We start from the raw sequence: 13,894 nt of genomic DNA, 5'->3' as shown, positions 1-13,894 counted from the left end.
ATTCCAGGTGGCCTCTGGTCGTCATCATATTCTTGGCTTCAACATGGGACGAAGAAATACAAAGTTCCATAGATCTCCAATTTATTGCCTACCTGGGTGCCACAGTGACCTATGGTGTGCTTGTACAGTGCAAAAGTGTTTACCAGGTTAACAGTTGTGTGATGCAATCCAAGCGAAAATATTCCACAACAAACATCACCTAGGACTAAGCAAAATCTTTGTGGTTACACCAAATCAATTAGAAACTAGGCCAAAGAATGTGCATAATACCACCTCTGGAAGCAGGGAGAGAGAGTGCTGCATCTAGGCGTTCCTTAATCTGACAAATCATGCATGGGGTTGCAGTTTCCTTCCACCTCAAGGTGCCATTTGGAAGGGTCAAGACTAACCCAAGTCATCATTAAAAAAATGCCTTAGTAAACCAAGCTCTCCAGGTATAAATGGTGATTGAGATGTTCATGAGACTACAAAGCAGAGCCAGGACCCATCAGAAGATGCATAATCCGCAGTGGTAACAAAGGAATATATTTTTTTAAAGTCAGCTTAGTATCTATAAGCAGGGAACACTTCTGAAGAATGCGCAATGTGGAGCAACAGTCACTTATTGTTCCTTCCTTTTTTTTTTTTTATAAAAAGTGGCTTAGTGTTCATACAGAATTGCTCACTAATGCGCATCTTATATTCTGGAAATGGAAATTAGAGCGCAGTTTACCACAGCTGTCATTTTTAACTTTACATAACCATTACGGCCGACAACACGACCCCGTGCGACTAAGGCTGAGGACGACTGCACCTAATGAACTGGAATTTTTCACATTTTTCAGTGCACATTTGCCAGTTTCCGCTCCACTTGGGGGCCATTCCTCCACATGTATGAATGTACTGTATGTAAATTGCCAACAAAGATATTCTCTGAGTGAGCATTCATTTGCCTAAATCAACACGCTTCTTTCCACATTGGGACACAGTGTGTCCCTTAGCAACCTGTGAAGCAGAGGAAATATAGTGATGCAAATATCATGGCATGTATTGGAAGCGTTAGATCAAGTCAGCGAATAGGCCGATCTGGGTGTAAAGCTCTCAGCACGACCGTTTGACCACAAGATGGACCTGACCTTGGAGAAGCGTCTGCCATTCCTCTAGAGTGGCAGTAGGGGGTCGCAACTAGAATGTTATCACAGTGGTGTGTGAAGATGTTAAAGTAGCATTACAGTGCAAAAGAAAAATAGAAAGGAAAAAACCATCCAGGAATGATATTGGTCTTATTGAAAGCCAAGCTATAATAAATGTGTGCATGACTACAAGTGTCTAGTGCATCATGTGTGAGTCAATGTGACATGCATACCATCTATGGGTGGATCCATCAGTAAAAACTGCACGCCATGTTCTCACTCACTTTAAAACTACAACACTGGGTAAATTACAGCTGGAACCACCTTTTTACCATAATAATAACCTGAATGTGAGAAGATCGGTTTAAACAGTCTGACAGTCGCCTGGTCGCTTGATATTTGTGATCAAAGCATCTAGAACTGGGACTGACTGAACTTTAAACTTGGGCTCTAAATGTGGACTGATCTTCACCAGACCCCTTGCTGTTTTGGCAGGAGAGGGTCCCTGTGGTCTGGCTCTTGATATTAAAGCGGTCAAAACTAATCCGATTGCAGAACGTGCAAGCTTAGGAACCAAGAGGTTCGGCTTCTCCACCGTCACGCCAGCATGTCCCCACTCAATTCCTGCAGGGGGGTTCCTGACAGCAAAGAGCTGAGGCCGCAAGTCGCACAACCTGAATTTGGGCAATTTTTTAGAGGTATGATTATGCATTTTTCAGTGAGCCAGTGGAAGAACACTTGATTGGGAAGGTGGAATTCCCTGGAATCCTTTGAAGAAGTCGCAGCAGCAAGGGGTTTTGCAGTGTAGGAGGACTCAAATGACATTTCACTGCAGTCCTTCAAACCCTTTCCTGCCTGACACCATAGAGAAACAAGATCTGTGATGCTCCAAAGGAGAAATGTCTGGAACTCACCTCAGTGCCTGAGCTGAGATGATGCCTTTGCACTATTAAAAGGAAGTACAGTTGCCAAAGACATGAAGATACAACAGCTAGTGTTGGGAAACACTACTGGAGAGTAAAAGTATTTCCAAAATTTAATTTTTTCCTTGTGATGTTCCTTGCTGCCTTGCACCCTAAGCTTCCGGAAGATGCTTTGGACCACTGTAACCCTGGAAGGGACAAGTTTGTATTGATAATGAATGAATAATTAAAATTTCTAACTTTCAGTACATACTATAAATTCTTTCAAAAAATAAAAACCTAAAGGCCAAGCTTCCTAGCAGATTTTTGTAATTGATTATTTTGTGTTCTTAAAACATTATGCAACGGAGCTGCCTTTTCTGCAATAGCGTATGAAGAGCATCCTGGGTCATGTAATTAACACGTCAGTTGGGACTTTCTTCTATCTGGCTCTTGGTGCGAAACCCATCGCAGCAGGCATGAATATGACAATAAAACACAATAAACCACCTACTTGGGTCAACACTGTATTCACACATGTAAGTGAGAATGCTGCCGATATCGGTAACGTCACCTGTAAGATGATACAATTTTAAATTAAACATCCGGTTATAAAACGGATAAGCTTTGCTGGCAGGGCTTTATTAGTGGTCGACTTGCACAGCTACCCGTTGGAGAGCTTTCGGATTCAGCTTTTTTTGGAAGTTGCCTTGTTAAATCTCCCGCAGTGCCCTTTTATCTGTCCACGCTAATGAAACATCGAAAACATGCCTGGTTTCCAGCATCAACACGTAGACAGATGGACTGCGGTTGTTCATTAACTGCCTTTAAAGGGGGAACAGAGCTATAAGCCCAAGCCCATTTTTACAGTCATGGGGTAACCCAGCTGAACAAGTGCTCGCTCGCTCTCACACACACACACAATTAACCTCCTAGATTTCGCTAACATCTTTACAGACAGTGTTATAGCAAATCATTTCAACAGCAATGTAATGTGTCCCACCGTCAAAGCTTGCAGCTGAAATCCCATTCGTGTCCTCACATCACCCCATGTTTGCACTGGGTGGATAGTGAGGTGGCACTAGGGCATGGAGGGCTACAGCATAGAAGCGCCACAGAGGACATCCATCTCCATGCTCAAGCCGGGGCAGCAGTTGGCAGGAGAGCTTCTCAGTGGCCGGGGACTGAGTCGCAGTGGACGCGCAGCTATGATTGATGGTGCAATTGCTTACACATTAGGTGGGGCTGTTTTACACACTGGAGAAGTAGCCCGTGAGCATTCTATATCTTTGAAAAATGGCTGGAAGTGTGTGACATCCTGATGCCAGAGAGATTCAACAATGCACAACATGGGTGTATACTGTAGCATGGTATGGAAAGCTGAAAATGTGTGCGTGAGCAAAATATCAGTAACTGGCCTGAACACACTGTCACTGCCAGGTTTCCTGGTGAAGGAACCCAGAGGTGTAATAAGACTGCAGTGAAACCACTGAGAGGAGACGTGCATCCCTGTAACGTGTCCAATTACTGTCGCACGGGCGGGCAAGGAAGCCCCAGGTTGCCGGCAGATGCGCAACTCCTCCGTCAATCATGCCAAGCTGGTGCAAGAGGGCCTCGTGTTTGGAGCTCTTTACTAAAACTAAACTGGGGCTTACACGCAAATTCGAGATGAAAGTTAAGCAAGTGGCCGCCTGGCATTTATATTTGGGTGATGGGGGGGGTCAGACACGGTTCCCCCGACCCCTTCCGCAAGGCTCGCTTTTATTGTAACGGGTCCATCACAAGCCGTGAACACCTCTGATCCCATCTCCAAAGCCCGTTAGAATGTACCAAGTGTCTTACATTGCAGTAAAGGATGATCACTGACCTGCCTGGAACAGTCAAGGCTGCAGTTCACAGGAACTCCAGACACTCATTTATCACGTTTCACATACATACCATGCGTTTGGTCCATAAATGTGTGCACAACAGTTTAAAAACTTTACATTTCAATAAAGGCATGTTGTAGGTCACCATCTCCAAGGACAAATAGCTCCCTAGTAGCTGGTCTTCCATGAAAACCCAACATCCACTTCACCTCCACCCAGTTCTTTAAGGTTACCTGGCTTACACTCTCATACTACGATTTGCCAGAGTTACCAAGCCTTTGTGCTACTGGAAAAATTTTAGGGAGAAAAATCTAGGAAAAATATGAAGCCAACAAATAGATGAAACCAAAAATAATGCTTTAAATTCATTTCTGTCCTGTAGTGCCTTCGAGCAAATATTGGATTTCAGACCTTGGCAAATGAACCTCAGCATCTTCGCTGAAAGAATGCTCCTCTGCCAAAATCTCATCCAGCAGTTCTCCTTCTAGAGCGCAGTGAACTGAGCTCAGGACGCGTTGGGGACGGACTGCAGCGCTTTGGTTGAAGTCACCTCCCCTCCCCGTTTCACCTTTGAAGATGAAAAGGGTGTTTGGGCTACAGTGTGTGAACACTCTGCAGGGGGCACTGCCCTTTTTTACAAATGCAAGGCGTTCATATTTCATCTGTCGGTAACTTTTCTGCAGCGCAAAGCTGCCCTGTAGCTGTCGGGGTCGGGGGTCTGTTAAAGCGGAACAGAAACACTACAAGTGCAAAGCAGTTTCTATAAACACTTCATATAAACAGCCTCTTTGCTTCAGTACGACCCTGGCAGAGCTGGAGCAGAAAAATGTCATTTCTCAAAAAGGGGAGAGGAGGCAGGAAGAGAGGAGAAAAATCAGTGCATGACCCCCTAAACGTAAAGCTGCACATCAGCGCTAATGCAAAACATTAGAAGTAAAGCACTGAGGCTGACAAGTGCCCAAAGAAAACAGCAATAAAAAAAAGACGTGACATTAAACAGGTTGTTCAATTGCTTTGCACCGAAAAGGTGTCGAGAAAACGTTAGGTAAAGTCGTAATGAGAGCTTAAGTACAGAGGAACAACATACATGGTGGCAACACCGGTAACCTGCGCTCAAAACTGACATGACATTTTAACAGAGCTATGGATAAAATGTTTTTGTTCTTGAGGAAAGAGGGACTATTAATATCTCTCTCCTACAACTCAGATCCTAATGGGTCCGGAAAATGTGCACCAAGGGAGCAGAGGGCAGCTGTCTGTGGAGAAAACTGCAGTTTTCCATTAGCAGCTGTAAAGTGACCATTCCCAACACAGCTGAAACTCTGCAGTGTTACATCCATTATTATAGTTACCATCAAATAACAGCAACAAGAACATTGTGCCTTAGGGAAAGGTGACTTACATCACCATGCCAACATAAATCCAGATAAAATCAGGGTATAATAAACAATATCTTTCTTGATGATCACTTAAAGAATATCAAACATCCCTAAGCACCTAAAATCTACATAAAATACATACTAAAACCACTGTGTAATAATGCCTTGTCTATGCTGTCAGAGCTCATTTTTTTGATGAAATTAATGATTTATGTTTGTTTATTTTATATTTAGAGCTCTTTTTGATAGGGGGTGATTAATATTCTGTTTTAACATCAGTGTATCTTATTACACTTAAGCTAGTAACAGCATAACAGTACAGTCATATATAACTAAAACCGATAATTAATTATACATAATAGTATTATTATTAAAAACTAGATCACACAGAACTCAGCTTTGGGGGTGAGTCTGCTCAATGCAACAGTTACATAATCTGTTCCATCTGCAGTTTTTGCTGACACCCATCATATTTCCCGAAGAAGCGCAACATGATGATGCCGCTGATAAAATCCGCCGAAACGGGGTGTGAGAGCGGATCCAGGTGAGTTCGAGAGGATGACCCGGTCCGGCCGCAAACCTGCCTTTCTCCTGGACACTGTCAGGGGGCAGCCCGCACACACTGTACCCCGCGGAGAGTGGACACGCTACACATCCCCCCCCACACACCTCAACACTTGCACCTCGCGGGAGAAATAAGGGACCACGGCGCTCTGCGGAACGTACAACTAAGTCGAGATCCGGCAGCGCCGCCAGCGCGTTTTCCGCTGACAAGCGGAGCGAGATGCGAGGACTCGAACCCGCGACCTACCTCGCTCATGGTTACCGAGTTCAGCCCGGGAGGCTCCGCGTCTCCAGCTCTTCTGCGTGTCTCTGGACGAGTTCACAGACCGCGCTCGCGCACCGCGCCGGCACCTTTATAAAGTGAGCCGAGCGACTCCTCCGTGGCATCACGTGCTACCGGGGCCCGCGGAGCCAATGGGAGCGCCGCGGGCCGCGCAGTCCCGCAGGGCGCCACCTACAGCTCACGCGCCGCCCTCACAGACCAGGTGAATATCCGCCTCCAGTGCCGAGCCAAGGGGTTTTGCGTTTGCACCTCGTCGGTAATGCGCTGCCTGGTAAATGAGTGAAGATGGAAATGCGAGACTAATTATTATGTTCTCGATATCTTCTCTCTTTAGAATACAGACATTATTCATGAGCAGCGCTGCGTGTGAAATCCACAGTGGTAACGCGTGTGATGGATGTGCAAAACGCGTCTTCTTGATGTTGAGCGCGAGCCCTTGCCACAGTGCGGTAAATTATACCAAGAAGTTAGCATTTTTGCTAACAAATCCTTTAAGAGCCCAAGCGTGCGATTTTACTAACGCGAGCGATGCGAGAGGACCGCGGGAGAGCCGCGCGCGCGCGCGCGCTTAGAGCGCGAGGTGTCTGGGACTGGTGCGTGGGCGGCAACACATTCGCGCTTTGATGGCGGAACCTTTGATCTAACGTTTCTTGTCATTTTCCTGACTTTTCCACTAATTATTTGAAGCGGCGGACACCTTTTGGAGTGCACGAATGGAACGAGTAAATTTAAGATTAAGATTAAGTTTGATCCGAAAAGAAAAGGTAATTTACAGGCGTTTTTATTACAGTGTTTCGCTGAGCGCGGGCTTTCCCAAAGTGAGAGAACACATCCCTCTCCTTACATATTAGATGAAAGATTTAACAGTCATCAAAAAGACACGTGACATCTCTGGGAAGAGGGAAAAGGCAAGTCAGCAACCCGATTTAGGTTCTTAAACTCGGTTCTCAACTGGTATTTTCTTAACAGTAACAGCAATAGAGTGGAGACGAGATGACAACTGAGGGAAAATGCAAAAAAAAAATAAATAAATCATACAGGGTTTCTTCTTATTTCTGTAATTTCCCGTTATGATCCCATGTAACTATTGAAAGCTGTCATGTTGGTTTGCATTCAGTTTATGTCACAGAACTGCAGACTTTTTCGTTGCTCTATCTGAATAACTACATTTCTTTACATGCTCTAAACTGATCATAGAGGAAGAAGAGCGGTATTTGTGCTTGCTTTTCGGAGCATTCGCTTTCCCTCAGCTCAGCATCCTCTTTCCCCTCGGAAAGAAGCTGTATGAAATTTGAATTTAAAGAAATTTCTTTGAAGTTGCTTGCACTTAAAGTAACCGATGGCCGTGTGGAAAGGCACTCAGCCATGCAGGTCTGGGCATCCCTCAGGACCGGCTACAGAGCGGCAATTAAGTCCCAGCGGATGGCCGACAGATGCCGAGAGGAACGGCCTGATTTGGATGCCAACATGAGCATGTCAAGGCTTATCCAAGCCAAGGGGCCACTTCGACACTGTCAAGACTCTGCTCTTTTCTAAATTGATGGATGAGGTATGGCTCTGCCTGGTTAAAATTTACTGCATGGTGTGCAGAGTTTCCTTCCTGTACCCCCCCACCCAGCCCTTGGCAATTTCCCATCAGCCCTTGTTTCCCTGTGCTCCTGTCAGACCCATCACAAAGACCTCTTGACACCCACATGGTAGGGGGCAGTCAAACCTTTAGCTGCAGTTTGTAGACACACTGGTACTCATCTTACTGAAGGCTTGAGGTTACAAATTTCCAATGGTGAAAACTGGAGTTTCTTTATTCCTAACTGAACTTTCTAAAGCATTACACACATTGACTGAAACCGCTTGTCCCAAGCAGGGTAACGGCAAGCTAGAGCCTAACCCAGAAACACAGGGTGTAAGGCTGGAGGGGGCACACCTAGGATGGGACGCCAGTCTGCTGAAAGGTACCCCAAGCAGGACTCGAACCCCAGACCCACCAGAAAGCAGGCAGAGGCCAAACCTGCTGCACTACCGCACCCCCTACTTCTTCGGCATTATATTTTCTAAAATTTCAAAAGCAGAAGTAACCTGCTTTTGCAATTTCTGCCATTAGTTGGCAGAAAAATGCACTCAAAAGGTACAGGAACGCAGAAATGAAGGACCACCTTCATTCCACGTGGTTCTGCTGTTCACAGTTCCTGTCTGCTGTTCCTGATTTTGCTGATCAATAGCCAGGAGAGGAACATTGCCCTATGCCTGTGTTAAAGCGCTCTGTGTCACTGTGTGAGAAGAGCGCTCTATAAAAATAAATTGAATTGAACTGAACATTATACATGTTTATTGAATGAGTCAGTCAACAGTTTGCATTAAATAGGGATTTGTGGGAGAGAATGTGTTTTTATTTTCAGTCATTTTTAGTTTTACGTTTACTCATTTAGTTCACATTTACATACATTTACATTTATTCGTTTAGCAGACGCTTTTCTCCAAAGCGACGTACATCTCAGAGACATTTTCCTCCAAAGTAACTTAGAGTGTTAATTTACCTACAGTTATTTACCCATTACACACACACACACACAGTTTGAAACTGCTTGTCCCAAGCAGGGTCATGGCGAACCGAAGCCTAACCCAGCAACACAGGGAGCAAGGCTGGAGGGGGAGGGGGTGCCAGTCCCCCACAAGGCACCCAAAGCAGAACTCGAACCCCAGACCCACCACACAGCGGGACCCAGCCAAGCCTGCTGCACCACCGTGCCCTCCCAATGTATTTATTTTTCTTAATTTTTTTTTAATTTCAATGTATTTAATCTATTATTTTATTTGTCACAACTTCAAGTGAGGTTTGTACAGAATCTAATCCGGTGAAAAGAGAACAAACGTATGCATTATTCAGCTTTTGTTGATCGCGATATGATGAAAAGCAACTCTGGAGTTATAAACAAACCAAGGTGCAAACAAACATTCAGTCCCAGTTGTGTTTGTAAGTTGAGGACACAGTATTCACACCATTCGCCGGAAGCAGGATGAGTACACGGTATTTGTGGTCCTTGGGGGGTCTGTAATTGTGAGCAGCTCCCACAGTCCAGCACTTGTTTATATAAAGGGGAGTGGGGTTGATGGGAGCGCGGGGGGACTGCCGCAGCCACTTCTAGTGCAAGCTCAGTTTTTGAATCAATCTCATGTTTAATACAGGAGCTCTGGGAAACTGCAGCTCCTTCAGACCACACCCCCCCCCCCCCCCCCCCCACCCACTTTTTTATCTTCATCGAAGCAGCAAATAACTCTCACTGCAGCAACGAAAATGTGCCTCTGAACACAAACCTGGGTCTCCTTCTGTTTACCTCCAGTCATGGAGGGACAGGCACGGAGAGACAAGAATGTAACAATGCTGTGATAATACATCATTTTTTGTCCTTTTTCTGCAGTTTGTGTTTTTACCATAACAATGGGTACAGAGGATTTTTACATTTACATTTATTCATTTAGCAGACGCTTTTCTCCAAGGTGAAGAGCATCTCAAAGAGAAAAAAAACAGAGTGCATTACATCAACAGAAGGAGAGGTTTGGATGTAGACATGTGATTCTACAGTGCAGTCAATTAATCTTATGAAGAAACTACAGACTTCAGGGCAATTTTACAAATTTAGTTGTGATGGACATGCAGCTTTCAGTGGTCATACATGTTTCTGCCCAACACAGAGTGCATTACTCTGTAAAGACATGTTTCATTCAAAAGTTCAGTACTGTTTGTGTATTCAAAAGAAGCATAAGCAGGAGAAACAAATGCAAAAAACATGTTTTGTTTTCCTCAGAAGGAGTGCTGGTGGAGTTGAGTATTATCCTCTGGTTTGGACAGGTGTGCGATGATCCACTCTGCCCCCTCCAACTCCAAGCCCAACGTGATTCTCTGAAGATTCCCTCAAAGCCAAGCTGAGCACTCCAGCATCAGTTTGGTCATGTTCACTGTTCAGTCTTCAACCGACATTCACATCATTTGAGGCAAGAGAACGTGTCGCATTATGATGGAAACACATGGTCCGTCACATCCTGGTGGCTTGCTGTCGCACACCTCTGGCAAAATGACAGGGAGACTCTTCTGCTGTCTGGGAAACCCGAACTTCCTCTGAGACTTCCGTGCGTCATGCAGCAAAAAGATTCCTCCTTAAGGTTCCTTTTCCTCCTCGGCTGAATACTCAAGGACTGTAGATGTTGGCATGCTAAACATAAACTCAAAAAATTAGGTGACTCTCACACCACCATAATAAGCGCTGAATTATCACACTGACCCATGATTTACAAAGGGGTTCTATAGCATGTTCTATCTAACACTGCCTTAATTTACATTGTAGTAGGATTCAGAGAAGCGATGTTAGCTCAGTGCCATGACCGAAAAGCTTTGTTGTTGGCACAGAATATGTTTCTGAGGGTACAAAATTGTACAAGGCTGCTCACCCAAGTGTTGTATTGCTGTGAATACACACAGCGGGCCAGCAGAGGTCTCCTGGGCTGTTGATTTGGACATGGGTTCAAAATCAAATCAAATACAGATGTGGGTTTCCTCCTGGTTCTCTGGTTTCCTCTCAAAATCCGAAGTCATGTATTTCAGGTGAATTGGAGACTTCAAATTTCCCGTACTGGGTGACTGTGATTGAATGAGTGTGTTAAATTGCTCTATTGTGACAATGGGTAGATAACTGTAAATAGCTTAGCGTAAATACAGTACGTCTAGCACGGTAAGTCACCTTGGGCAAAATCATCAGCTAAATAAGTGTTAACAATACTAAGAAGGAAGGGGGAGAGCATGTCAGAGAAGGCACTAATGATGTCATTCATATCACAGATCCTGTTACTGCAGCCCTTGACAGGCCACAACACTGAAAACTTCATATTTGCAATGCCTCAGTGTCTCTAAAGCAAACAGAAATGAGCTTTATGATCATCCATTTAATAATTAGACTGCAGGGGATGGGGCGGTTGATAAACCGCAAGGTCAGAGCCATGGGATAATTGACCCAAAGTGCTGCAATAGCAGTGCAGTAAAAGCTGTGTTCAGTGCTTCGTTAAAAACAAAGTGGTTAGCCCTTGATGATCTAGTGTTTACCTATTACTGTCTTCATTAATCTCGATTGCTCCCGGCATAAGAGAATCCACACTGTCAATTTGGTTTGTAACCCAGCTTTTATGTACAGCTTTCAGTGAAATGACGAGAGAGATTTAAAGGATAGACGAGAGAGAGAGAGAGAGAGAGAGAGAGAGAAAACAGGTCATGGTTCTGTGATTTATTTCCCCTCTTTATAATTGATGTGTAATTAAGGTTTAATTTATCTGATACTTGTCCAATTAAATTTCTTTGGCTACAGTGTAATTCATTGTGCTTTATTTGCATAAACACAGCGCTAGCTTTTAATATCTCGCTGCAGTCATGAACGTCGAGGCAGATGGCATGAGCAGCTGATAAGGAGCGAATTAACTTTGCGATTAACTGAACACAACTGTGTGTGAAGAAGGGTCCGTGGCTTTGGATGTAAGCAATGCCTTCCATTTGAATGGGAGCTCATTTCAGATGCTGCGTTGGTACCTCGATGCAGGAGTCTTACCCTTTCAGGGTACATCTTTGTAATCATGACCACTCAGCTCCCTAGAAGGTCCTCTTTACCTTGTTGCAGTGACAATGGGTCTAGGGTTGGGAGTTGAGCTGGCTTCAGACTTCCTGAAAGCTATAGTTTCCTCCTGTCATTAACCCAGCAGGAGTCCGTAACCTGGTAAACACAGTGACCTTAGACTGTCTAATCAGTACATGACAGACCATGGGATCTTGCCTTTGTCAGCATCCCGGACTTGCGGTTTACATGACCCGGTCGTTATACACTCTAATGCAAACACGGTTCCATCATCTGGGTGACAAGCAATGCACATCAGTGGGCCAAAGTCTGGGAACTCGATTGGGCCACAGGGGCCCCTCATCCCAGTCTGCATTCCTCAATTTCCATTTATATTGTAACGACCCGCGTTACTGTGTTTTAGCGGGAAATGTGTTAATTGGTTAGCGTTCGGTGACGCATGGGGAATGAAAGAGGGTGATTGCGTCTGCCGGCGGGAGAAAGAGAAGAGAGCCTGGGGGCGCTAGGCAGGTTGGGAAGGCTGGCTAGACGCGCAAGTCCTGGAGGAAACGGGGTCCTCGGACCGAGGGCGTTATTTCCCCGTGGGTCGGTGTTCGAATAAAACATTCGTGATGAACGCTGCCTCTGCGTCCTTCTTCGCCCCATCCAAACCCATGGCGCTGCGCGCCACAATATTTACATTTATTCATATAGCAGACACTTCTCCGAAGCAATATACCACTCAGAGAAAACTAAGTGCATTTCACCGTTTCACCCTCCCCAGGTAAATAGTGTGTTAGAAGATTCCAGTATGCTGTCCACATTTTTCGACTGTGGCAGCAAACATAATTTAATCCTGTGAGCATCTTCTCCATGCCGGCGAGGAGAGACAGCTGAATAATGAACGCACACAGGGGAAGCCCGTCGGCTTCCCACCGCCCACGTCGTGACAGGCGGAGCCTGCTGGCTGCGGCACTATTTTAAGGTCCAGCGGGCCATTTGTGCCGCCCGCTTCTGTTTGTTCATCCTTTCAGTGTTTCATAGTGCTTGTACGCCTTCCCGATCGCTACCCAATGGGCCTGCGGGATTATTCTCTTTTATTTTTGGGCAGAGGCTCTCTGGCAAATACATATCACAGTGTGTATGACAATTGTATTAACAACCTCTGAACATCCAGTCCGCCCCACACACACACACACACACACACACACACACACACACACACACACACACACAGAGTCTGAAACTGCTTGTCCCGAGCAGGGTCACGGCGAACTGGAGCCTAACCTGGCAACACAGGGCGTAAGGCTGGAGGGAGAGGGGACACACCCAGGACGGGACTCCAGTCCGCCACAAGGCACCCCAAGCAGGACTCGAACCCCAGACCCACCAGAGGGCAGGTCCCGGCCAAGTCCACCATGACACCCCTTATCAAAATTCATTCAATGAAAAACAAGTGAATTAATGAGCTGCATGGCTTGCAGTGCCCTTTTACAAATCAATGCATTATCTGATATGGCTCCAAAACGGCCATATTCTGTTTTCTTTCTTTATTGTGCTGAAAGAAATTTCTGAGAACAAATACTGCGTATCTAGCAGCGGTAAGCTTACATTTTCCCTTTTATGAAATATACTGTGAATTAAATTAATGTTTATATCTCCAGCCAGTGCTCACTACGTAAGTAGTGTTGTTTTTTGTTTAAATTTAACCCATTGCTATTTCATGCATTTCCCTTTATCTCACTCTATCTTTGTGTCAAATTTAATGGGTCTATAATAGTGTAGCAGTCATTTTAACAGGGCAAAAACTCTTTATGTTGACAATTGGTATTAAAGTCCAGTCTTTCCAGAAATAATCTTATTAAGCAATGTACTGACTTTTTTATAATGCATTATTTGATATTATTACCAATAGTTATAGGATAAAATAATTTAAAACGTGCACTGTCACTACTACAAAACAAACATTTATTATTTATGATTGTTTTTATGGTAAAATAAGAAACTGCATATAAGTTCAGTTTGTGTGGATCCACTGGACTCGGGGAAGTAAATTAAGCACCAGTTTGCTTTGTGAGTTTATACCTTGTGGGTTTTGTAGAATGTGCATACAAGCAGCCTATTGTACAGATTATATATTACAGAGCTTATATCATGATGCTCAAAGCTTCTAATGGCACTGCTCCATCCACCAG

At 44.8% G+C, this 13,894-nt stretch overlaps 1 protein-coding gene across 1 annotated transcript in view; it reads right to left on the bottom strand.

The window, feature by feature from the left end:
- Nucleotides 1–6,216, bottom strand: part of pcp4b (Purkinje cell protein 4b) — a 29,911-nt gene extending 23,695 nt beyond the window's left edge. The window contains exon 1 of the mRNA XM_018748586.1: nucleotides 6,073–6,216. Coding sequence (XP_018604102.1) covers nucleotides 6,073–6,081 — 9 coding nt within the window. The 5' untranslated portion in view covers nucleotides 6,082–6,216. The remainder of the gene's footprint in view (nucleotides 1–6,072) is intronic.
- Nucleotides 6,217–13,894: the final 7,678 nt, after the last annotated feature.

The sequence above is a fragment of the Scleropages formosus genome, chromosome 10 (genome assembly GCF_900964775.1).
Source record: "Scleropages formosus chromosome 10, fSclFor1.1, whole genome shotgun sequence".
In the NCBI taxonomy this organism is placed as follows: Eukaryota; Metazoa; Chordata; class Actinopteri; order Osteoglossiformes; family Osteoglossidae; genus Scleropages; species Scleropages formosus.
Note: the sequence above shows the minus strand (reverse complement) of the source record. Positions and strands in the feature narration are given on the sequence as shown.